Below are 26771 nucleotides of genomic sequence, written 5' to 3'. Positions count from 1 at the left end.
CGTTTTCCAGACTCCTTCTCTTTCCAAAGGGGGGACACATTTCCATTTCAACTTGAACTGGCTGATAAATTGAGTGTCCCGAACAACGCTCGCAGGCGGCATAGACAAATAACATCTATCCATCTTGATTTGAAGGGAGAACGAGGGGAGAGAGAGAGGGACGAGGAGAGACAGCCAGCCAGACAGCATGCGGTCTCTGATTGTGAATTTCCATGTACACTGTGTCCCTCTTTCAGAATTAAAAGATGGGTTCTCGCTTCTCTTCTTATTCCTCTCTTCTTGTGCCCTTCTCTCTCTTCTCTCGCCCGTTTCCTGCCCTTTTCTCTCTCATTTCTTCCTTAAATTCACTCCCCTCTCCTCTAACTTGTTTACTGTATTCTCCTATCTTTCGCTCCACCCCCCCTTCTCCTTCTCTCATCCCTGTCTCTCTCTCCCAGTTGCCCGTCCCCCTCGGAGCGTCAGGCTCGCCTGGAGACTGTGAGGGAGGTGTTCCTGGCTGCCTACAGCTCCACCGTGGGCCTCAAGTCCAGCGCGCCCAGCCCCTCCGGTGCCATCTCAGGCCTCCTGGAGCAGTTTGCCCGTGGCGTGGGCCTCCGGGGCACCAACAGCATCGTCTAATCTAGGGTCAGGTCTCCCCACCCCAAATGTGAACTCCGGGCCCGTAATCATTGTATTCATAAAGTGTCTCAGAGTAGGAATGCTGATATAGGATCAGTTTTTCCTGTTAGATCATATGGACAGGAAGGCCTGATTCTAGATCAGCACTCCTACCGTGAGGCTCTGTGAATATGGGCCCTGACCCCCCCACCCCACCCCTCTCCCACTAAATCCCGTCCTATTGAATTGCGGTCCACAATCCGCATTCATCTCCATCAAGGGAAGATGCATCTCGTATGGACTCTAATAAAAATAAAAAGTGCCAAACTTTTCTACTCTATTCAGGGGTTGAAGTGTCCTTTTATATTTGTTGCTTTAAAAGTGTTTTTAATTATTTTTTTATATACATACACATCTCAAACATTACATACCCTGGGTTTATTTTGTTCTTTAATTTCTCTTTTAAAAATACATCTTTTTTTATTCATGCATTTCCAACTTTCTCCCTGGAGTTATTCCTTTTTTGTTTGGCATATTTTTTTGTCGATTCAGGGAGTGTCTCGGGGGGGTGGCAATGTCAGCCACACAATAAGAGACAGATGACCATTGTACTTTAACGTATGGAGCATTTTTCTTATGGATTCGGTGCTATGAGTGTGGTCAGAGTAAAATTGACTTGTTACATGCAGAGCATTCAAAGCTTATGTGGAGTTATTTCTTTTCTGTTTTTAAAGTAATTATTTTGGATTTAACGTGCCGATCCGTCCTAAATCGAAGACACCACACTTCTCTGTAGTGAACGAACACTCAAAAAAATCTGCTATTCAGTGCCGAATCAGAAGCTGCTATTCAGTGCCGAATCAGAAGCTGCTATTCAGTGCCGAATCAGAAGCTGCTATTCAGTGCCGAATCAGAAGCTGCTATTCCGTGCCGAATCAGAAGCTGCTATTCAGTGCCGAATCAGAAGCTGCTATTCAGTGCCGAATCAGAAGCTGCTATTCAGTGCCGAATCAAAAGGAAGCTTTACCCTATAATTGTAGTGCGTGTACTGTGGTTGTCAACAAACAGCACTAGCTAAGTGTGTCAGGGCAATAGAAACATGCTGTTTCTGTTTGGCATAGAAAAGTCATATCAAGCTGGATGTAGCTTAATTCTGTAGAATTGAATATGTTGAATCCTATCAGCCTATTTTTGAATTGGTTACTGGTTTTTAATAATTAGACTTAAGGTCTGTTAAGTCACTTTTATGTGCAGAAATTTAAACAAAGAAATGTTGTGTTGTTGCCATACAAAACATTTTCACATGGTCTTCTACACACCATCATTAGACTGGTCCCAGACCTGTTTGTGCTGTCATGCTGACTCCTACGGTTGTGGCGTGAACAGATCCAGGTGACACCATTACCTGGGCTTCAGACCACATACCAGAAGCCAGGCCTATTAGTTGGCTGCGTTGAAAGTTCTTTAAAAGTCCTTCACAAGGTTTAGATTTGAGCCCACTTCTGACAGCTATTCGTATGCTCAGTCACTTCATCTCTCAACTTTTTTTCTCTCAGTTGTGCGACATGATGGCTCCGAGCCACCCTGCTATCAGCCTTTTATCATTTTATGTACTTTGTGGCTGCGTTCCAGACCGACTACCTTGCAGTCGGCTCGCAACACCTGGATAGGTGTTAAACATATAATCTTACTGCATCAGATCTAGCAATCTGAAACCTGACTGTGCAGTCAAAGACATGGCACAGAACCATTGGTCAGTGCGAGCGGCATGACTGCAATGTAGTCAGCCTGGAACATGACCTCTCTTAGTGACTTAAGCCCCTGGAGGTAGTGTGGGAGACATCTCTTTACAAGTTTTGAATCTAGATCTGTCTCGTTACAATACACAAGTATCACTTCTGGACCTAGTTTGTCCTCAAAGTAGTATAAAGAGGCCCTAACATTGTTAATAATTAAGTCAGCTAGTTTGCTTAACATTCACAGTATTGTCAGACTAGCTACATTATCCATATTGAGAAGATTGTAATTGTCAAAAAAATGATTTGTTGCCATGTTTTGGTTGAAAAGGTCAAAGCTTAGTCCGTGGTGAAACGTCTCAACTCCGTTTCCCACTTGTAATTGCGACATGGAGGGTCTTTCAATTGAAATGCCCAACTCGGAACTAGAAGATTCCGATAACTTCTAGCACTTGAACACTTCATTAATGGCCTAGTCAAAGCTCTCTTATTGCTGCATGAGCCAGTGGACTGGATCAGTTCGCTGCCACTGAACAGGGATCTCTCCCTATCCATCCTATCCTCTCCATGTTCTCAGTTCCTCTTTGAGATCCGAAACAAGCCTTTCAGATCAGGAAGATGAGACTGGCCACGATTTAAGGATATTGGTGCGAGATGTTACCTTTTCTAGAGTACTCTCACTTGTCAACCAGTGTGCGGACTGATGCAATATTGTACATCTGGGTATACCTCAATTGTCCATTCTCTGTCTCATTCAATCCTCCAACAGTATTTTTTATTTAACCTTTATTTAACTAGGAAAGTCAGTTAAAAGAACAAATTCGTATTTACAATGACGGCCTACACCGTCCAAACCCGGACTTCATTGTAAGCTTAACCGGTTGCTTTCACTGTCTAATCCTTTAAAATCAAAAATAAACCACTCCTCCCACCTGAATTTGAGAGATGTTTACTTTTTTATTTTTTATGATTTAAATTATTTTACTACCATCATATCCTGTACTAATCAACTCTGATATTCAATATTTCTCTGGTATGATACATTATATGTCCATGGTAGGATACATTGGTGGCACTTGGTTCTATTCCTATAGGTCCCTGTTGGTGGCCATAGGCAGCCCTAGAGCCCCTAGATTGTTTACAGTTGATCCATACCACTCACTTCACACTGGGCACTTACCTTTTAGAATTACACAAGCACCTCAAGCGATTGTTCAACTCATCCATGTTTTTGCATGTAATTTCCCCAACTAATTAAAACTAGTTGAATATAGTACATTTAGTATGATTATTATTATTTTTGTACCCCTCTTGATTTGACTGAAATGCTTCGTTGCACACTCATTTTACTTCTATTGTCTGTGTCAATAGATTGACATGTTTTTATTTTATCATGTTTGTTCCTTTTTAAATTGCTCTTTAATTGTCGCCAGTGAGGCTACATTGAGAAAGGTGAATTGATCTGCAGGTGGTAATTATGAATAAAGAAGAAACAAAGGTTTGTTTGTTTGTATGTACAATCATTTCTACCCTGAATCATTGGTCCTATATTTTAGACTTTAAAAGATGTGCAGAGAAACAGGCCACTGGCTATAGATTGGCTCTGCTGGCTGTTCTGATTTTCACATTCTCTGCAAACCCAGTGTTTTGATCACAGATATCATATAATTCATTATGATTAGTCTATATGGAATGATATAATTCATTATCTAATTATATTGTTCTGGTAATTTGGTGACAGCAACCTATTTGGCAAGCCAACACTTTTTACATTTTGATTTATTATTGAAACATTTCACCCCCCCTCCCCTCCCCCTCCTCCTTTTTGTCCTAACTGTTCCCAACTGGGAAGCTCCACTGGTGACCTATAGTGGGACAATATCACAATTAAAAAGAAAACAAATATACAGTTGAGCTTCATAGAAAACACTCTTTAATGCCGCATTAACTTGAAATCCAACATTCTGCTGCCAACAACTTCTGAAAGGCTCTGCTTCCACCTGCCGATGGTTAAACAGAAATATGGAGCGAAGGACCCGTCCGTGCTTTCCAGTGACGCGCACAACGTTCTGTCGCGCTCCTCCACCACACCATGGAACGTCTCGAGCGCTGCCCAACCTGCCTCACCCACAGGTATGCTCCTCGCGCTCAACTCTGAAGACGTGTGTCAACAAACGCAGCTATTTGGTGCCTTTGTCTCTTTTTTCCAGGCGAAGGGAGATATTTTCAAACAAAATATCGGCCAAGAGTAGTGGCTGAACATCGTTGAGAAGTTCACATTGAAGAGGAACTGATCTAAAGCTTGACCATGGCCACAATTGGGGACTTCGACCCGCTCAACTCCACCGTACCTGCGACTAAAATTGAACTTACTGTCTCGTGCAGGTAAGACCAGTATAATCACAACGTATCCAATAGTCATTATTGAAAAGAACATATTATATTTACGCTGTTGATAATGTTTAATGATAGTCTATCAACGGGAATGAGTGCTGTAGCCTGTAACGTTATCTTATTTGGCACGGAGATGTTTGTGAATCTATCTTTTGCAGGTAATTAGTATTTCAACTATTCTCAAACGTCTGTTGGCTAATAGTCGTAATTTCAAAACATTTTAGATCTAAGTGTCTTTGTATCTCTGCGCAGAACTCGGACGCTTGCAAGGAATTTGCATTAACAGTGGGTGTAGAGCTACGTGGGGGTAGAGCAGCATAACTGTATTTATTCTGAGTGACTTCGAGAGAGCTCCAACGGGCGAACTCGCAGATCACATGGATAGGTTATGGATATTAATACGCCACCGTCCATGTTCCTGTCACATTCAAATCCGCTAGACGGGGTGTGTGAGAGGAAGGAGTGGGTGCCCACATTTTATTCAGGTCAGGAGTGCCGTGCGCACTTCTTCATCACTTATTTTCACAGTGAAACTTTGCATGTCCAACAAGACCACTGGAATCGAGATTGAGTCCTAACCAATGCCTTGATTCATAGTGTTTGACCTGGTTAACACAAGTAGGCCCTATACAGCCTAGTTGTCTTAAAGCCTGTTGGAGCACTGAGCTTGGTGCATCTTAGTCCGTACTTAGTTGTTACCTAGGCCTACTTATAAAGAATAAACAAGACAAATGGGATTGTATTTAAAATGAATGTTTAGCCTATGTTTGTGATTTAACCAACGTCTAACTTGAAGAATAGAGCAGTAAATAATGAAAGCAATATATATGTTGGTTAAATCACAGGCTAAACGTTCCTTTTAAATACAATCCCATTAATTCATGACGTCTCTTCAGACACTGAAAGGGAAATACAGTTGAAGTCGGAAGTTTACATACACTTAGGTTGGAGTCATTAAAACTCGTTTTTCAACCACTCCACAAATTTCTTGTTAACAAACTATAGTTTTGGCAAGTCGGTTAGGACATCTACTTTGTGCATGACACAAGTAATTTTTCCAACAATAGTTTACAGATTATTTCACTTATAATTCACTGTATCACAATTCCAGTGGGTCAGAAGTTTACATATACTAAGTTGACTGTGCCTTTAAACAGCTTGGAAAATTCCAGAAAATTCCATTATGGTTTTATAAGCTTCTGATAAACTAATTGACATAATTTGAGTCAATTGGAGGTGTACCTGTGCCTTTTTGCTTGACATCATGGGGAAATCATCATGGGGAAATCAGCCAAGACCTCAGAAAAAATATTGTAGACCTCCACAAGTCTGGTTCATCCTTGGGAGCAATTTCCAAATGCCTGAAGGTACCACGTTCAAGGGCCTCCCGGGTGGTGCAGTGGTTAAGGGCGCTGTACTGCAGCGCCAGCTGTGCCATCAGAGACTCTGGGTTCGCACCCAGGCTCTGTCATAACCGGCCCCGACCGGGAGGTCCATGGGGCGACGCACAATTGGCCTAGCGTCGTCCGGGTTAGGGCGGTCTTGGTCGGTAGGGATGTCCTTGTCTCATCAGCGACTCCTGTAGCGGGTGTTTCCTCCGACCCATTGGTGCGGCTGGCTTCCGGGTTGGATGCGCGCTGTGCGCAGTGCGGCTAGGTTGGGTTGTGTATCGGAGGACGCATTACTTTCAACCTTCGTCTCTCCCGAGCCCATACGGGAGTTGTAGCGATGAGACAAGATAGTAGCTACTACAACAATTGGGGTAGAAATTCCCCCAAAAAAGGTATCACGTTCACCTGTACAAACAATAGCACGCAAGTATGAAGGAGGCTCAGGAAGGAGACGTGTTCTGTCTCCTAGAGATGAATGTACTTTGGTGCGAGAAATGCCAATCAATCCCAGAACAACAGCAAAGGACCTTGTGAAGATGCTGGAGGAAACGGTACAAAAGTATCTATATCCACAGTAAAACGAGTCCTATAGACATAACCTGAAAGGCCGCTCAGCAAGGAAGAAGCCACTGCTCCAAAACAGACATAAAAAAGCCAGTCTACGGTTTGCAACTAACTGCACATGGGGACAAAGATTGTACCTTTTGGAGAAATGTCCTCTAGATTGAAATGAAATGGCCTACAAAAGTAACATCCTTTAAAGAAACCTGTTTGGGTGACAAATGTAAATAACTTGTCGAGTTGAGCATTTTCAGCCTACCTCGGCCCATGGAACAGACAGGGCTGGTCTAGAGGGTGACGGGGGGTGGCAAGGGGGGATTGTCTTCGCTGCCTGACACTGACAGAATGGGGTTGGGTGAATTCCCCCCTGAAACACACTCCATGGCAACTGGGCATCAGCTGTGAATATGAGAGAGTACTTGGCGCATAGAGACCCACAGGGTCTTGACAGCCAAACTCAGAAAAATACATGAATAATCAAAACAAACAGTCTGGCCAGTTAATTCAATATTTGTTTTTAGGGGGTAGATCAGCTTTAATATTGCAGATTGTGGCTTCTATCCATTTAATTATCCGCATTTCCAATCCCCAATATATTTTGGGGGTAAATATATATTTTGTGTATATATTTTCCTTCTTTATCTTTTCCCCCTAATCCTACCATCCCTCCCCTAATTGGAGTAAACGAATGGACTACAATACTTAGGCTTCTACTTCCAGTTTATACATTCTATATACATTTTACAGACACAGTATATTTTAGGTTAGTTATCTTTTATTTTTATTTTTTTCAAATTACCCACCGGTGCAATTTGCATAGTTACCTCCAGGTAAATGTTGTAATTCTTCAGCCATTCCTGAACCTCAACCAAAAACAAGCTACATATGGGCAGTATCAAAACAAGTGATTTAATGATTCCGTCTCTCCCCAGCAAAATCTGCAGAGATGGTTGTATCCCCCATATACACTACATGTCCAAAAGTATGTGGACACCTGCTCATTGAAAACCTAATTACAAAATCATGAGCATTAAGGTTGAGTTTGTCCTCCCCTTTGCTGCTATAACAGCCTCCACTCTTCTAGGAAGGCTTTCCACTAGATGTATGAACATTGCTGTGTGGACTTGCATCCATTCAGCCACGAGCATTAGTGAGGTCGGGCACTGATGGCTATTAGGCCTGGCTCGCAGTTGGCGTTCCAATTCAACCCAAAGGTGTTGGATGGGGTTGAGGTCAGGGCTCTGTGCAGGCCAATCAAGTTCTTCCACACTGATCTCGACAAACCATTTCTGTATGAACCTCGCTTTGTTCATGGGGGCATTGTCATGCTGAAACAGGAAAGGGCCTTCCCCAAACTTTTGCCACAAAGTTGGAAGCACAGAATCATCTAGAATGCTGTAGCATTAACCTTCACTGGAAGTGGGCTAGCCCAAAACATGAACAGCTACAGACAATTATTCCACCAAACTTTACAGTTGCTGCTATGCATTGGGGCAGGTAGCATTCTCCTGGATTCCGCCAAACCCAAATTAGTCTGTCGGAATGCCAGATGGTGAAGCGTGATTCATCACTCCAGAGAACACGTTTCCACTGCTCCAGAGTGGTGGCGAGCTTTACACCACTCCAGGCGATGCTAGGCATTGCACATGGTGATCTTAGGCTAGTCTGCAGCTGCTCAGCCATGGACACCTATTTCATGAAGCTCCCGATGAACAGTTATTGTGCTGACGTTGCTTCCACAGGCAGTTTGGAACTCAGTAGTGATTGTTGCAATTGAGGACAAACTATTTTTTAACAATTAGTATTTGAGTTTAACCATATTTGTTGTAATATTTCTTCGGTCTTTTCTGGTGGATTAAACTTAAATTTGAACCAACTTTCTATGGTTGGTTTTAAAAATGGCTATATTTTGGAGATTATTTAATTTTCAAATAACCAAAAGTAAGCGGTTGTAATCTGAATAAAGGAAAAAAGACCATTCTTGAACACGGGGTGACACATTATTTGTTTGTGATCCAATACCTACATAATATAATACACTTATCATAATCCTGAGAGGTTAGAAACATTTTCTAGATCCTCTATGAGGCTATGGAGGGATCCAAATTATGGATTAAAATGAAAGCATGAATCATCAGCGTACAATGACACCTTTGTTTTTAGCCCTGAATTTCTAGCCGCTTGATATTATTTTGGGATCAGATTTTAACAGCTAACATTTCAATGGACATAATAAATAGATATGCCGATAGTGGACAACCTTGTTTTATTCCTCTTGACAGTTTAATACTTTCTGAGAAGTGGCCATTATTTACTATACACCTAGGGTTACTATACATAACTGTAAGCCATTGTATAAGAGATTCTCCAAAATAGAAATATTCCAGGCATTTATGTATAACTTCCAGTTGTATCAAAAGCATTTTCAAAGTCAGCTATGAATACCAGGCCTGGTTTCCCGGATTTTTCATAGCGTTCTATTTTTTCCAGTACTTGTCTTATATTACCTCCAATGTATCGCCCATATAAAAAGCCTGTCTGATTACGATGAATAATATCCGACAATATAATTAAAAAAGGTATGCACACCACTGAAAGGGGCCTCCAATTTTTCAAATGGACTAGATATTTTAAATTTACCACTTGGTTCCTGTTTCAATAATAGTGAAATCAGACCTTAATCCTGAGTATTGGATAGCCTGCAATTTTTTAAGAGTGGTTAAAACATTGCTAATAACGGTCCTCTGAGTACATTAACAAATATTTGATATACCTCAACTGGTATGCCACCCAGCCCTGAAGTTTTCCTGGACTTAAAGGCTTTAATTGCATCAATAAATTCCTCCTCTGTAATTTGGCCTCCACATGAGTCTCTCTGTACAGCTGTTAATTTAACATTATTAATAGAAAAAAATCCATACAATTAATTTTGGTTAGTGGAGATGGAGGAGACTGAAACTAAAACATATGCTTAAAGTACTTTGTTTCCTCTTTCAAAATATTGTTTGGTGAATCATGGATGACTCCATCATTTGTAACAAGTTTCAGTAAATTATTTTGGTAGCATTTCTATGTTGAAGATAAAAATTTAATTTGGTGAATTTTCATATTCCATCCAGTTTGCTTCTTTTTTTTTATAACACATTTCTCTTGATCTTTCTTAAATCCAGTTATTTTTGTTTATTTCCTAACTTATTTGGTGCCTTTCTGGTACAGTTTTTTTTGTTGCTTTCTATCTATACTGTTAGTCCCTCTATTTCCCATTGTTAATAGGAAGTATTTTGACCTAAAGTACTTTGGTTTTAAAGATGAGTATTGAATTGCATGGCCTCTAAAGACACATTGTAAAAGTGTCCCATACAATAAGGGGATCTGCTGTGCTTATGTTATATCCGAATAAGTTTGTTTATAAATGATTGGTCTTGGTTAAAATCAATCAATAAAAGGTATTTAAAAAGCTCTTCTTACATCAGCTGATGTCACAACGTGCTGTACAGAAACCCAGCCTAAATCCCCAAACAGCAAGCAATGCAGGCGTAGAAGCACAGTGGCTAGGAAAAACTCCATAGAAAGGCCAGAACCTTGGAAGAAACCTAGAGAGGAACCAGGCTATGAGGGGTGGCCAGTCCTCTTCTGGCTGTGCCGGGTGGAGATTATAACAGAACATGGCCAAAATGTTCAAATGTTCATAGATGACCAGCAGGGTCAAATAATAAAATCACAGTGGTTGTAGAGGGTGCAACTGGTCAGCACATCAGGAGTAAATGTCTGTTGGCTTTTCATAGCCGATCATTCAGAGTATCTCTACCGCTCCTGCTGTCTCTAGAGAGTTGAAAACAGCAGGTCTGGGAAAGGTAGAACGTCCGGTGAACAGGTCAGGGTTCCATAGCCGCAGGCAGAACAGTTGAACCTGGAGCAGTAGCATGACCAGGTGGACTGGGGACAGCAAGGAGTCATCAGGCCAGGTAGTCCTAAGGCATGGTCCTAGGGCTCAGGTCCTCCGAGAGAGAGAAAGAAAGAGAATTAGAGACGGCATACTTAAATTCACACGAGACACGGATAAGACAGGAGAAATACTCCAGATATAACAGACTGACCCTAGCCCCCCAGCACAAACTATTGCAGCATAAATACTGGAGGTTGAGAAAGGAGGGGTCGGGAGACCCTTCTTGCCATCCAATAGGCATTGGTTACATTTCAAAAAACCTTGCCCACGTGGAAATTCTGTAAGAGTAATGTGTATGCCAATTATTTAATGGTCTGACCCCATTCTGTCCCCTATCAACACTTTTTAAAATGTATTTATTTTTTAAAATCTTTTGGTGTCCGAGAGAATGACCTAAGAAAGTAGTCAAGATGACTAACTTAATTGAGCCTCTGCCATATTTATCTCACTAGGTCAGGATATTTAAGCCTCCATACGGTATATCCACTAGTTCTAATATATGTTTTCTTTGCATTCCATTGAGGTATATAAAAACGTATTATAATCTCACACCCTAACAATAGTCTTGAATTGCCTGTAGGCTTGATAAACGATTATTAGATATTTTCAAAGAAGCGTGGATTATCATTATTTGGACCTTATAGATTAAGGAACCAAATCTGTTTATGGTCCGATAACATATTTAAAATAATCCATCTACCTTTAATATCATCACCCATTTTGACTTTCTTTCCCCATAGGAGAAGTATATTCGATCACACAACTTCATCTTAAATGGTTGAATGAGTTCCCTGTAAACAATAGAGATTTTATTCCTTCTCTTTTAGCCAGGTAAATACTGATCATCTTTTTGTATTATCTGCTAAGCCATTGCAATTATAACTGGCTATACTCATCACCATTTACCATAATGAGAAACAAGTTTGAATTCTATTTATCATAATATACTGTTTGTAAACTTACCATTACAAAGTATCATGATCATTGAGTGTCCATATAGCTTTGCCATGATATTTGCACTGCTACTGAGTAAACCTCCAATTGTTTTAAAACCTAAAACCTCCCCCCATGCCAAGTTGGGTTGTCATCCCAGTAACTAGAAGACCACCCCTGTCCAACTGGATCCCGGGGCTTTTGAGAGATTGGGACCCATCTTTTGAAAAGAGGCCACAGTGCCACCTACAGAACAGAAGCAGCCAAGAGGATTTCCAATGCCATCACCTCGATTATACTGTAAACAGTTGTGTATGATATATATATATATATATATATACACACACACACACAGTAGCAGTCAAAAAGTTTGGACACACCTACTCATTCAAGAGTTTTTCTTTATTTGTACTATTTTCTACATTGTAGAATAATAGTGAAGACATCAAAACTATAAAATAACACATATGGAATCATGTAGTAACCAAAAAAAAGTGTCAAACAAATATAAATATATTTTAGATTCTTCACCCTTTACCTGATGACAGCTTTGCACACACTTGGCATTATCTCAACCAGCTTCACCTGAAATGGTATTCCCACATATGCTGAGCACTTGTTGGCTGCTTTTCCTTCGATCTGTGGTCCAACTCATCCCAAACCATCTTAAAAAAAATGTTTTAACCTTTATTTAACTAGGCATGTCAGTTAAGAACAAAATCTTATTTTCAATGACAGCCTAGGAACAGTGGGTTAACTGCCTTGTTCAGGGGCAGAACGACAGATTTGTACCTTGTCAGTTCGGGAATTCGATCTTGCAACCTTTCGGTTACTAGTCCAATGCTCTAACCACTGGGTTACGCTGCCGCCCCGTCTCAATTGGGTTAACTTCTTGCGACTCTCAAACCCAGATCCGGGAGCGTAATCATCGCCTCAAACTAATTATCATAACGCAGCGGACATAAGTCTTCCTAGAAAATCTTCCTATTCATGAAAATCACAAATTAAATATATTGAGACACAGCTTAACCTTTTGTTAATCACAGTCATCTCAGATTTTCAAAATATGCTTTACAGCCAACGCTAGACAAGCATTTGTGTAAGTTAATCATAGCCTAGCATAGCATTATGCCTTGCTAGCAGCAGGCAACCTTGTCACGGAAATAAGAAAAGCAATCAAATTAAATCATTTACCTTTGAAGAACTTCTGATGTTTTCACTCAGGAGACTCCCAGTTAGATAGCAAATGTTCCTTTTTTCCAAAAATATTATTTTTGTAGGCGAAATAGCTCCCGTTTGTTCTTCACGTTTGGCTGCGAAATCGACCGGAAAATGCGGTCACTTCAACGCCAAACTTTTTTCCAAATTAGCTCCATAATATCGACAGAAACATGGAAAACGTTGTTTAGAATCAATCCTCTAGGTGTTTTTCACATATCTATTCGATAATATATCCGTCGGGACAATTGGTTTCTCATTAGAAGCGATTGGAATAATGGCTACCTCAGTACTTTACGCAAGATTTTCTGCGGGAGCCATCATGTGACCACTTGCTCAATGTGGTCCCTTACGGCTATTCTTCAACATAAATGCGTAAAAAGACTTCACAATGCTGTAGACACCTTGGGGAATACGTAGAAAGCGTAAGCTCATTCGTAGCCCATTCACAGCCATATAAGGAGTCACTGGCATGAAGCGCTTTCAAAAAATGAGGCACTTCCTGATTGGATTTTTATTTGTGTTTCGCCTGTAACATCAGTTCTGTTGCACTCACAGACAATATCTTTGCAGTTTTGGAAACGTCAGAGTGTTTTCTATCCAAAGCTCAATTATATGCATAGTCGAGCATCTTGTCATGACAAAATATCCTGTTTAAAACTGGATTTTTTTTTATCCAAAAATGAAAATACTGCCCCGTGGGCGCAAAAGGATAAGGTCGGGTGATTGTGGAGGCCAGGTCATCTGATGCAGCACTTCAAATAGCCCTTACACAGCCTGGAGGTGTGTTGGGTCATTGTCCTGTTAAAAAACAAATGATAGTCCCACTAAGCTCAAACCAGATGGGATGGCATATTGCTGCAGAATGCTGTGGTAGCCATGCTTGTTAAGTGTGCCTTGAATTCTAAATAAATCACTGACAGTGTCACCAGTAAAGCACCATCACACCTCCTCTATGCTTCACGGTGGGAACCACACATGTGGAGACCATCCGTTCACCTACTCTGCGTCTCACAAAGACACGGCGGTTGGAACCAAAAATCTCAGATTTGGACTCATCAGACTAAAGGACAGATTTCCACCTGTTGGTGTCCTTTACTAGTGGTTTCTTTGCAGCAATTTGACCATGAAGGCCTGATTCACACAGTCTCCTCTGAACAGTTGATGTTGAGATGTGTCTGTTACTTGAACTCCGTGAAGCATTTACTTGGGCTGCAATCTAAGGCTGGTAACTCTAATGTACTTATCCTCTGCAGCAGAGGTAACTCTGGGTCTTCCTTTCCTGTGGCGGTCCTCGTGAGAGCCAGTTTCATCAAAGCGCTTGATGGTTTTTGCGAATGCACTTTTTAAGAAACGTTCAAAGTTCTTAATGTTCCATGTTGACGGACCTTCATGTCTTAAATAATAATGGACTGTCGTTTCTCTTTGCTTATTTGAGCTGTTCTTGCCATAATATGGACTTGATCTTATACCAAATAGGGCTATCTTTTGTATACCAGCCCTACTTTGTCACACCACCACTGATTGGCTCAAATGCATTAAGAAGGAAATAAATTCCACAAATTAACTTTTTAAAAGGCACACCTGCTAATTGAAATGTATTCCAGGTGACTACCTCATGAAGCTGGTTGAGAGAATGCCCAGAGTGTGCAAAACTGGCTGTTTTTTTGTTTCAACACTTTTTTGATTACTACATGATTCCATATGTGTTATTACATAGGTTGGATGTCTTCACTATTATTCTACAATGTAGAAAATAGTCAAAGTAAAGAAAAACCATTGAATGAATGGGTGTGTCCAAACTTTTGACTGGTACTGTATATATTACAAATTCTTTTTTTTCTGTTAGCCTAATATTTTTTGACTGATGTCTTTCCACGTCAGAGTCTCAAACTCGGTCTGGTCTGAGAAGGCATTGCAACATCTAATAAGGACTGGCTCTTCCACCAGTTTCTTTCATCGCTCTTGTTTGAAAGAGACCCGTCAACGTGATTACCCCACAAAAGCAGCCTGAACTTGTGAGCCTTGAAAGATGCGTGACCCTTCCATTTACGTGTAATAATATATTTAAAACATCTATGACCTTATTGGCATTCATAGCTATAATATTGAGGAAGGTAAGTATAAGTTTAACATTGAAACAACACAAAAATCTAGTTAATTCAACTAATTATTATTTAGTAACTGATTCCATCCACTGCCTTTTTGTTTACTCAACACTGCGTTCAAAGTATTACCTGAACGTAAAGTTTGTAGTTGCCCCAAACAATAGGTTTGGGACACCGACACATTCAAATAGTGCTTTTAACGTACATAGTTGAGATACATTGTACATGTTCATCTATACTGTAATTAATATTCATCATGTCCTCACCTGGGATTTGAACTCACAATCTCTTGGATCACATCATTCCTATCTTCCTGCTACGCCTCTCTCACGCTCTCTGTGTCTCTCGCTCTCCATCCATCCAACCCCCTAAATGCGGACGACACATTTCAGTTGAATGCATTGTTATACAACTGACTAGGTATCCCCCTTTCCCTTCTCTCTCTTTCTAACCCTTCTCTCTCCACCTAGCCAAACTTTCTCTCTTTCTATCCAACCTTTCTCTCTCTCTAGCCAACCTTTCTCCTTCTCTCTCTATCCAACCCTTCTCTCTCTCTATCCAACCCCCTAAATGCGGAAGACACATTTCATTTGAATGCATTTTGACTAGGTATTCCCCTTTTCTCTCCATCTGTGTCTCTGTCTCTGTGTACGGTGCTGTGCAATAAACAGGTGCTAAATGAATTGCAGTCATAAAGTATTATCCTCTTTGTTAGACCACTGCAAACTTTGTTTTGTGTTATATAGTTACAGTAAATGATGTTGTCATGGTGTGACAAAGCAACACCTGTTTTACTGTGTTCATTCAAATGTGCCTTTACACAATCCATGTTTTGACAGGTTGGAATAAATTCTACTTATTGTGAAGTGTGTTGTTTTGATTGTACTGTCCTTTATCATCTTGCATTGCTTTCACCTGAGCCCTTCCTTTTGATGTAAATACAACACCAAGCAAATGTATGCTATAATAATAAGTCATTTAGCAGACACTTGACCCAAAGCAAGTTTACAGTACAATGACAGCATATTGAGTACCCAGTGGGAATCGAACCCACAACTCTGCAACGTCACACTCTTACCAACTGAGCGTGTAGCTATATCTAAGTTGCTATTGTAGCAACCGTAACCTAACACCTAGTGTTACCTACCTTGTCAAGAGGTTCAGACGTCTTGGCGTAACGGTTAAGGTTGTTGGCTTGACAGTCGCTGGACCCTGGTTTGAGTCCTGGTCGTGGATACCCACCAAATTCACCACATTGGTGTCAGAAATGGGATGGTGCCTGTGAAGCAATTGGAGCGGCGTGTACATGTAAGGGACTTGTACAGAGAAGAGTGAGGACACGGTGGACCTCTTGGCGTAATGGTTAAGGTGTTGGCTTGACAGACGCTGGACCCGGGTTTGAGTCCCGGTAAGGGCTTCAGGATATGAAGCTTTTTTCCTCATAGTGTGCTGTTGAAGTGACCTCGGTGGTGATTTAACAAATTGATTTAACACAAGATAACGAGTAGGTCAACATGGAGCTGGGGATGGGCTGGCGCTGTCCGAGAATGTCAATCACAGCAGGAGAGCGCTCCGATTGGATGTTCTCCTCGTCCCTATTGGTACAACAACGATGAAGGAAGAGACAAGACATGGAGGAGAGGTAGTCATTCTCAAAACAACATGGCCGATCCTGACCTGCTGAGCTCATCACGGTGAAAACTACAAAATACGAGCATTTTAGACAAATTAGATCAGGTCAGAGGAATTGGGAGTTTATCATTGGGGCTTATTGCAAATGTGTTATTGATTTGTAATTATTTAAATTTTGGCATGCGTCCATAAACTAAAACTGTACATTTATCACATGCAGTGGAAGTCTGTAAAGGAAAACAAGACAAAAGCCTTTTGGCCGTTGAACTGAAAGCAGGTCACCAGAGGCTATTCCAAACTGAAGTCAGGAAAGGGAAGGACTTGCAGGTCCACTGTCCAGCCAGTACCCTGTGTCCAGCCAGTCTGGTGTGTCCAGCCAGTACCCTGTGTCCAGCTAGACTGGTGTGTCCAGCCAGTACCCTGTGTCCAGCCAGTACCCTGTGTCCAGCTAGACTGGTGTGTCCAGCCAGTACCCTGTGTCCAGCCAGTCTGGTGTGTCCAGCCAGTACCCTGTGTCCAGCCAGTACCCTGTGTCCAGCCAGTCTGGTGTGTCCAGCCAGTACCCTGTGTCCAGCTAGACTGGTGTGTCCAGCCAGTCTGGTGTGTCCAGCCAGTACCCTGTGTCCAGCCAGTCTGGTGTGTCCAGCCAGTCTGGTGTGTCCAGCCAGTACCCTGTGTCCAGCTAGACTGGTGTGTCCAGCCAGTCTGGTGTGTCCAGCCAGTACCCTGTGTCCAGCCAGTCTGGTGTGTCCAGCCAGTACCCTGTGTCCAGCCAGTACCCTGTGTCCAGCTAGACTGGTGTGTCCAGCCAGTACCCTGTGTACAGCCAGTCTGGTGTGTCCAGCCAGTACCCTGTGTCCAGCCAGTCTGGTGTGTCCAGCCAGTACCCTGTGTCCAGCTAGACTGGTGTGTCCAGCCAGTCTGGTGTGTCCAGCCAGTACCCTGTGTCCAGCTAGACTGGTGTGTCCAGCCAGTCTGGTGTGTCCAGCCAGTACCGTGTGTCCAGCCAGTACCCCGTGTCCAGCCAGTCTGGTGTGTCCAGCCAGTACCCCGTGTCCAGCTAGACTGGTGTGTCCAGCCAGTACCCCGTGTCCAGCTAGACTGGTGTGTCCAGCCAGTACCCCGTGTCCAGCTAGACTGGTGTGTCCAGCCAGTACCCAGTGTCCAGCTAGACTGGTGTGTCTAGCCAGTACCCTGTGTCCAGCCAGTCTGGTGTGTCCAGCCAGTACCCTGTGTCCAGCTAGACTGGTGTGTCCAGCCAGTCTGGTGTGTCCAGCCAGTACCCTGTGTCCAGCCAGTCTGGTGTGTCCAGCCAGTACCCTGTGTCCAGCCAGTACCCTGTGTCCAGCTAGACTGGTGTGTCCAGCCAGTACCCTGTGTCCAGCCAGTCTGGTGTGTCCAGCCAGTACCCTGTGTCCAGCCAGTCTGGTGTGTCCAGCCAGTACCCTGTGTCCAGCTAGACTGGTGTGTCCAGCCAGTCTGGTGTGTCCAGCCAGTACCCTGTGTCCAGCCAGTCTGGTGTGTCCAGCCAGTACCCTGTGTCCAGCTAGACTGGTGTGTCCAGCCAGTCTGGTGTGTCCAGCCAGTACCCTGTGTCCAGCCAGTCTGGTGTGTCCAGCCAGTACCCCGTGTCCAGCCAGTCTGGTGTGTCCAGCCAGTACCCCGTGTCCAGCTAGACTGGTGTGTCCAGCCAGTACCCCGTGTCCAGCTAGACTGGTGTGTCTAGCCAGTACCCCGTGTCCAGCTAGACTGGTGTGTCTAGCCAGTACCCCGTGTCCAGCTAGACTGGTGTGTCTAGCCAGTACCCCGTGTCCAGCTAGACTGGTGTGTCCAGCCAGTACCCCGTGTCCAGCTAGACTGGTGTGTCCAGCCAGTACCCTGTGTCCAGCTAGACTGGTGTGTCCAGCCAGTACCCCGTGACCAGCTAATCTGGTGTCTGAAACTAAGCATGTGAGCAAATACCCCAAGACCTGTTTCTTCATCTGCCAGCAGCTACAAGCTACACCTTACCAGCCTGACACACACACACACACCTCCCTCTGAGTGTAAAGCCCCAAGAGGATCCCACCCCTAGAGAGGTTTTATATCCGCCATTGCCTTCATCTTATCCTGGTCTTCCCTTTAATATGGCAGCACTCTCTGTACCGGCTGTTACATGTCTCAATCAGGAGTGGGAGATTCAATTGTGTTTTTTAAATTGAACAAATAACTTAGTTTAAATTATTTATACTTCTGATATTCATTGTGTTGTCCATGTATGGTGATAGTCCAAGTTGGAGTTGCCCACTGCATACTGTCCTTGTCACACAGCAATGGAGCTGGCAAGACAACACAAACAGATCTGGCACTCAGGCTAGTGTTATTCTCAGTTTTTAAATCTTGTTTCTCTCTCTCATTCAAACAGGAACCTGCTGGACATGGACACCTTCTCCAAATCAGACCCTGGTATGTGATGCTTCTTTACAAGGGTTGCAAAGCCTTTCTTGTAAGCACTTACAAGTTTATATGAAAAGCTTAAAACATGATGTAATGACATCATCTGCATGACCTGTATAACATACACATGCCATTCTACTGTTCCGAGTGTTCTTAAAATAGAACTGTTGAAGGCGCTCCAGATACCACCATGGAACACATGGAACTACACCATGTATCTATCTTATCTTCAGTGACCATGCACCTTTAGGTAATTGCTGTCAGTCTAGCCTCCAGGATAGTCAGGTACACAGCGTTATATGGCAAGTGTTGCCTTAAGGCTTAAGGTTCAACTCTCAACTCATCTTTTAATTACATGACTTTGCCTGATTGACTTGACAACTCCTTTGCTCTCCACTCCAAATTACGCACGCACACACACACACACACACACACACACACACACACACACACACACACAGCCACCACTAACATTGAGTGGCTGCTGCCAACACACTGACTCAACTCCAGCCACTTTAATAATGGGAATTGATGGGATGTGATGTAAAATATATCACTAGCCACTTTAAACAATGCTACCTAATATAATGTTTACATACCCTACATTATTCATCTCATATGTATATGTATATACTGTACTCTATATCATCTACTGCATCTTTATGTAATACATGTATCACTAGCCATTTTAACTATGCCACTTTGTTTACATACTCATCTCATATGTATATACTGCACTCAATACCATCTACTGTATCTTGCCTATGCCGCTCTGTACCATCACTCATTCATATATCTTTATGTACATATTCTTTATCCCCTTACACTTTTGTCTATAAGGTAGTAATTTTGGAATTGTTAGCTAGATTACTTGTTGGTTATTACTGCATTGTCGGAACTAGAAGCACAAGCATTTTGCTACACTCGCATTAACATCTGCTACCCATGTGTATGTGACAAATAATATTAGATTTAGATTTTTGTTTTGTTTTTTTGACACACACACGACTGACGCATGTGGAGTAGTAGTTTCAGCGTATATGCTCCTCCAAGCAATTGAGGAGCCCTATATATTTTAAATGGACATTCCGCTGTTCAACTTCATTTCCAGCACCACCCCAACATCAACATATGTGAAAATTCAATGTTTCTATTGTTTTGAGTAAGATAAGTGTTTCCAATGACTTTGTCAACCAATTAGTAGGCAATGCCTCCTCATAATTGGTTAAAATCACATGATGATCACTGATGTTGTTGAAAATAAAATTAAATCAAATGTATTTATATAGCCCTTCTTACATCAGCTGATATCTCAAAGTGCTGTACAGAAACCCAGCCTAAAACCCCAAACAGCAAGCAATGCAAGTGTAGAAGCATGGTGGCTAGGAAAAACTCCCTAGAAAGGCCAAAACCTAGGATGAAACCTAGAGGAACCAGGCTATGTGGGGTGGCCAGTCCTCTTCTGGCTGTGCCGGGTGGAGATTATAACAGAACATGGCCAAGATGTTCAAATGTTCATAAATGACCAGCAGGGTGAAATAATAATATCTCATCTATCTTTTTTACTACAAAACATAGAAATACAAACATGTTGCTCGAGATGATCAATATGAAGTTGAACATTTTTTACATTTCCCTTTACACATTGCAGCAGCACAAATTCAATTTGGCAATGTGTGCGTTGCCTTGTTTTGCAAGTCAGGATTTGTATTTTTGGTTTTATTGAACAGATGGCACAATAGAGGAAAGATGGAAGGTGAAGTATCAGTGGGCTGGATTCAAACCCATGCTGACTTTGGTCCATGCATGTTCCAGATTCAGCTACACTGACCACTGGACCACACAGGCCTCCACTTGGGATCTGAACAGGAACTCTTCCATCTGCCTTTCAAGTCTACAGATCTTGTTGAGGAAATCTGAGCATTTGTCATCAATGCATCTATCATAATCTTGGATACCCAGAACTAAAATATTGTGTCAGATGCTCGATTTAAGTTCTGTGGGGTAAACTGTTGCCCAAAACTCGTTTGTACATTTTCCAAGTCTATGGGCCGAATGCTCCCTCCCCTTCCGAAATTCCAAAGATTTGAAATCTTGATGAAAAATCTGAGTTCCAGGAAGAAGATTTATTGTTGGTTGTCCCATTCCACAGTCTGTCGACAGACGCGGCTACCTTTTATGATACGTGTGTCTGTCCATGAGAGACTACACCGCTCAGGATATCTCTATTTTCAGGGGAGAGAAATCCACACTTAATTGAACATGAAGTGGAAATTCACAACCCCTAACTCACAGCCCTCTGCATTTCAACACACCGTACTCAAGAAACGCTGTAAATACCACTGACCCAGAAGAGCCAATGGTACCGTAGTGATGCACTTCGCTATCCACTACACACAGACGTGTGTGTGTCCCTCAACTCATTCTCACCAATGGTAAAGGACTAATTAAATCTTCAATAGAGACTGTGTTCCTGATATAGGGAGCTTAGTAAACAAAGCCCTCGATTGATTTCTTTGTTTGATTTTGACTCTGTGAAGTGCTTCTTCATCACAGACAGGTACTTGTGTTACTTGAGTTATGTGTTACATTTCAATAGTGATTGTGAAAAGGTCACCTGTCTGCACAACTCAAAGCTGAATCCCGGATACATGTACTGTATATCTGATTCCAAAGAAAATGGATGCATCCCAAATGGCACCCTATTCTCTATGTAGTGCACTACTTTGCACTATAGCGAATAGGATGCTATTTGGGGACTACCATTGTCTAAACAGATTTTATGTACATTCTTTATTCAATATACCCTCACAGCAAGTCAGTTATGTTGGTTTGTATGTCTGGAATAGTAATGTATTCTGAATCAATTATTCTACATATATTTTAGATTTATTCTTAATTAATGTTACGTAATTACCATGGGGTGGCAGGGTAGCCTAATGGTTAGAGCGTTGGGCTAGTAACTGAAAGGTTGCAAGTTCGAATCCCCGAGCTGACAAGGTACAAATCTGTTGTTTTGCCCCTGAACAAGGCAGTTAACCCACTGTTCCTAGGCCGTCATTGAAAATAAGAGTTTGTTCTTAACTGACTTGCCTAGTTAAATAAAGGTTAAATAAAAAAAATAATAGGCCACCAGTTAATTTCATCCTGAAACTATATCTCTCTTGTCATGGTTACATACACACACACACACACACACACACACACACACACACTTTTTTGATGGTGTGTGTTGGAGAGAAGATATAATGATGAGATACGGAGGGGTCCTGGACTTCAAACCCAGGCCGGACACTGTAAAGGTGGAAGCTCAGTGGTCCTGGATTAGCCGGGCCTTTCATGTCTCCTTTGGAACCTTCAGTGTGACCATTGAACCACAGTTCAATTGAGGCCAGAGTGCAGTCGATGGCTATCACGTAGTACTGTGAGACACACCCTAAAGGGAAGTGTCGCGCCAGCCTTGCACTCTTTCAACACTAGCTGACTCCGATAGGCCTTATGTTTTTGTTACATTGAAGCTTACTACTCAGTATATACAAGTGCCTTCAGAAAGTATTCACATTTTCCCCACATTTTGTTGTGTTACAACTTGAATTTAAAATGGATTCCATTTGATGTTCTACACACAAACCCCATAATATCAAAGTGGAGTTATGTTTTTTTAAAGATTTTTTTACAAATTAATAAAAAAATGAAAAGCTGAAATGTCTTGAGTCAATAACTATTCAACCCCTTTGTTATGGCAAGCCTTTGTTGTGCGCCACTCGGGTCTAAGGCACTGCATCTCTGTGCTTGAGGCGTCACTACTGACCCTGGTTCGAATCCAGGCTGTATCACAACCGGCCTTGATTGGGAGTTCCATAGGGCGGAACCCCCCACATACAATGCAGTTATTTAAACTTTGGATGGTGTATCAATACACCCAGTTACTACGAAGATACAGGCTTCCTTAACTCAGATGCCGGAGAGGAAGGAAACTGCTCAAGGATCTCACCATGAGGCCAATGGTGACTTTAAAACAGTTACAGTGTTTATTAATGGGTGTTATGGGAGAAAACTGAGGATGGATCAACAACATTGTAGTTACTCCACAATATCTTAAATGACAGAGTGAAAACAAGGAAGCCTGTACAAAATACAAATATTCTAAAACATGCATCCTGTTTGCAATAAGGCATTAAACTGCAAAAAATGTGGCAAAGAAATTGAGTTTATGTCCTGAATACTAAGGTTTTTGTTTGGGGCAAGTCATCGGCAAGGACTACAGAGATTTTTATGATAGAAAGAAACGGAATTGAGCTAAGCACAGGCAAAATCCTAGAGGGAAACCTGGTTCAGTCTGCTTTCCAATAGACACTGGCAAACATTCACCTTTCAGCAGGACAATAACCTGAAACACAAGACCAAATATACACTGGAGTGTCTTACCAAGACAACATTGAATGTTCCTGAGTGGCCTAGTTACAGTTTTTACTTAAATCGGCTTGCAAATCGGCTTGCAAGACTTGAAAATGTCTGTCTAGCAATAATCGACGACCAACTTTAGAGCTTGAAGTATGAAAAAAAAAAAAATAATAATAATAATAATGTGCAAATAATATACAATCCAGGTGTGCACAGCTCTTAGAGACTTACCCAGAAATAATCACAGCTGTAATTGTATTAAATGTGATTCTAACATGTATGACCCAGGGGTGTGAATACTTATGTAAAATGAAGTATATATATGTATACAGTACCAGTCAAAAGTTTGGACACACCTTTTACTATTTTCTACTTTGTAGAATAATACTGAAGACATCAAAACTATGAAATAACACATATGGAATCACGTAGTAACCACAAACTGCTAAACAAATCAAAATATATTTAAGATTCTTCAAACTAGTCACCCTTTGCCTTGATTACAGCTTTGCACACTCTTGTAACAGATATATCTGTCATCAAGGCAAAGGGTGGCTACATTGAGTAATCTCAAATATAAAATATATTTTGATTTGTTTAACAGTTCTTTTTTTGGTTCCGACATGATTCCATGTGTCATTTCATAGTTTTGATGTTTTCACTATTATTCTACAATGTAGAAAATAGTCAAAGTAAAGAAAAACCCTTGAATGAGTAGGTGTGTCCAAACTTTTGACTGGTACTGTATATATATTGTTTAAATACTCAAATTTCTAAAAACATCTTTGCACTTTGTCATAATGGGGTTGTGTGTGTAGATGGGTGAGATTTTTTTATTCATTTTTTTTAATCCATTTTGAATTCCGGCTGTAACAACAGTATAATGTGGAAAAAGTCAAGGGGTGTGAATACTTTCTGAAGGCACTGTTAACTGTTTCTTGTGAGATCAAGTCGTAACTTTACGGCAGATCTGTGTTTTCATTCAGGGATTTGGGGATCAGTCTTTGAGAGCTCAACCCATTATTTCTTTCACCTCTCATCGCTCCATCAAAATGGTCGTCAACGCCCTCATCTCCTCATGAGTACTTAGGGGATGTCTTGATGGTTGTGTTCCCTCATCCCCTCAGAAGTACTTATATTAGGGTCTTGATGATTCCCTCCTTCCCTTAAAAGGATCTTTCCTAGGGGAACCCTGCTATAGGGGATGTGAAGTGTCTATCCTAGGGGAACCGGGCTCTAGAGGATGTGAAGTGTCTATCCTAGGGGAATCGGACTCTAGAGGATGTGAAATGTCTATCCTAGGGGAACCGGGCTCTAGAGGATGTGAAATGTCTATCCTAGGGGAACCGGGCTCTAGAGGATGTGAAGTGTTTATCCTAGGGGAACCCGGCTCTAGAGGATGTGAAGTGTCTTTCCTAGGGGAACCCGAATACAGGGGATGTGGTGACGGTTGTACTGACCAACAGAACTCCTGAAGGGACACCTCATCAGATGCCCACCCACCCTTAATGGACAACACACTCAGTCTCCTTACATGTTTCCGGATCCCCTCCCCCTACTTCATCTCTCCCTCCCTCCTTCCATCCCTCTCTCCCTCCTCTCCACTGGCCAGTCACTCTCCATGAAGGCTCCAATCTCCCTCTTGGGCTTAAAGAAATCACCGCCCCCAAACTCTCGACCCGAGTTTTCTCCTTTTATATATATTTATTATTATTATTATTATTATTACATATTAATTCAACCTTTATTTAACTAGGGAAATCCGTTGAATGAATTCTTATTTACATTGACGGCCTAGCCCGGCCAGACCCTCCCCTAATCCGGATGATGTTGGGCCAATTGTGCGCCGCCCTATGGGACTCCCGATCACGGCCGGATGTGATACAGCCCGGGATCAAACCCGGGTTGGTAGTGACGCCACTCAGGATCCTTCTTCTTTTCCATTGATGAAGGAAGCGTCGAGGAGGGGATGGAAAGCGCTTGCCTGGGCTGGGGCTTTATGGCATCACAGCTGGCTCGTACTTGTCCCACGGTGGCAGGATTATGCTGATTGGTTTCTGTATAGGGTGTGTTGGCGCGCTCCTCTTTGATTTGCTGTGATGTTTGTTTCTGGATGAGGAGAGGTAGGAATGCTAATTAAGTCCAGCCCCTTATCGCGACTTAGGGGAAGCACTGTAAATATGTCCAATCTTTAAGAAAGGAGGATACCTGTTGTATTGTTCAGAGGAGCTCTCCAGTGTTGGATAAGATATCTTCATATCAGACCAGGTTCAGTATAACTGAGTTCATCTCAAAGTCAGGTGCTATTCTTGCTTTTTGTGTTATGCTAAGCACATTGCAAGGGTGATGCCCCTGAGGAGATAAATAAAGTTGTATTAAATAACAGTAGCAGTGCGTGGGTAAAATCAATGGGGAAGCCAAGCCAGGAAAAAAAAAAAATCATCACAAAACTGGAGAGCAACCTCTGTCTGGTGAAGTCCACAAAACATATTGCATGTAACAAACAGTTTCATGACCTACAGCATGGTCAAGCAAGTGAATGTTTCTGACATTTTTGGACTACCAAACAACTATTGATTTAGAACCACAGCGAGTTACTGCAAGTTGGAAAGTCAGGAGCTGCGTTCACTATTCCAGCACCATTTCAACTTCAATATTTCAACATCATCTAATCACCTATGTTTAGTGACAACTAAAAGATACCAAAAACAATTTAGTCCAATCAACGTAAGCTAAATATGATGTGGCTGTCCTTGGTTCTGATTTCTCTGTGTGTTCGTTCATGCAAGTAGAAAAAGCATATTTACTCACCCTACTTGTAGAGAAAGACCAATCCCATCCTCCTCTCTTTCATGTTGATGAAATGGTCTATTACTCTCTGTTGTGCAGTACACACTTTTAGTTGTCCTACGCTACCTGGATTAAATGCTTGCTCGCTAGCCCAACTTTCTTTTCATGGGCAACGATGGGGCAGCTAGTTAACGTTTAGCCTACTATACTGAACAAAAATATAAACGCAACATGTAAAGTGTTGGAGAAATGATCATCGCAAAATGATCTGTACACAATTCCTGGAAGCTGAACATGTCCCAGTTTTTCCATGGCCTGCGTACTCCCCAGACATGTCACACGTTGAGCCTGTTTGGGATGCTCTGGATTGACATGTACAACAGCGTGTTCCAGTTCCCGCCAATATCCAGCAACTTCGCACAGCCATTGAAGAGGAGCAGGATAACATTCCATAGGTCACAATCAACAGCCTGATCAATTCTATCTGAAAGAGATGTGCCACGCTGCATGAGGCAGATGGGTCACACCAGATACTGACTGGTTTTCTGATCCACACCCCTACCTTTTTTAAAAGGTACCTATGACCCACATATTTATATCTGTATTCCCAGTCTTGTGAAATCCA

General features: G+C 42.0%; 2 protein-coding genes across 4 annotated transcripts in view; both read left to right on the top strand.

Annotated features, from left to right (window-relative positions):
- LOC110528513 (myotubularin-related protein 14) overlaps positions 1 to 3834 on the top strand; it is a 51154-nt gene extending 47320 nt beyond the window's left edge. For both annotated transcript variants that reach the window (XM_036984094.1, XM_036984093.1), the window contains one exon: positions 438 to 3834. In XM_036984094.1, the coding sequence (XP_036839989.1) occupies positions 438 to 618 (181 nt within the window). In that variant the 3' untranslated portion in view covers positions 619 to 3834. The remainder of the gene's footprint in view (positions 1 to 437) is intronic.
- Positions 3835 to 4248: 414 nt separating this feature from the next.
- Positions 4249 to 26771, top strand: part of LOC110528512 (copine-9) — a 137961-nt gene continuing 115438 nt past the window's right edge. The window contains exons 1-3 of one of the 2 annotated variants that reach the window (XM_036984090.1): positions 4249 to 4466; positions 4544 to 4718; positions 18921 to 18961. In XM_036984090.1, the coding sequence (XP_036839985.1) occupies positions 4642 to 4718; positions 18921 to 18961 (118 nt within the window). In that variant the 5' untranslated portion in view covers positions 4249 to 4466; positions 4544 to 4641. Of the gene's footprint in view, positions 4719 to 18920; positions 18962 to 26771 lie in introns of both variants that reach the window. The other variant, XM_036984091.1, reaches the window with a different exon arrangement.

This window comes from Oncorhynchus mykiss, chromosome 7 (genome assembly GCF_013265735.2).
Source record: "Oncorhynchus mykiss isolate Arlee chromosome 7, USDA_OmykA_1.1, whole genome shotgun sequence".
Taxonomy (NCBI): Eukaryota; Metazoa; Chordata; class Actinopteri; order Salmoniformes; family Salmonidae; genus Oncorhynchus; species Oncorhynchus mykiss.
The sequence above is the reverse complement of the archived record's forward strand: the minus strand, read 5'-3'. Positions and strand labels throughout refer to the sequence as shown.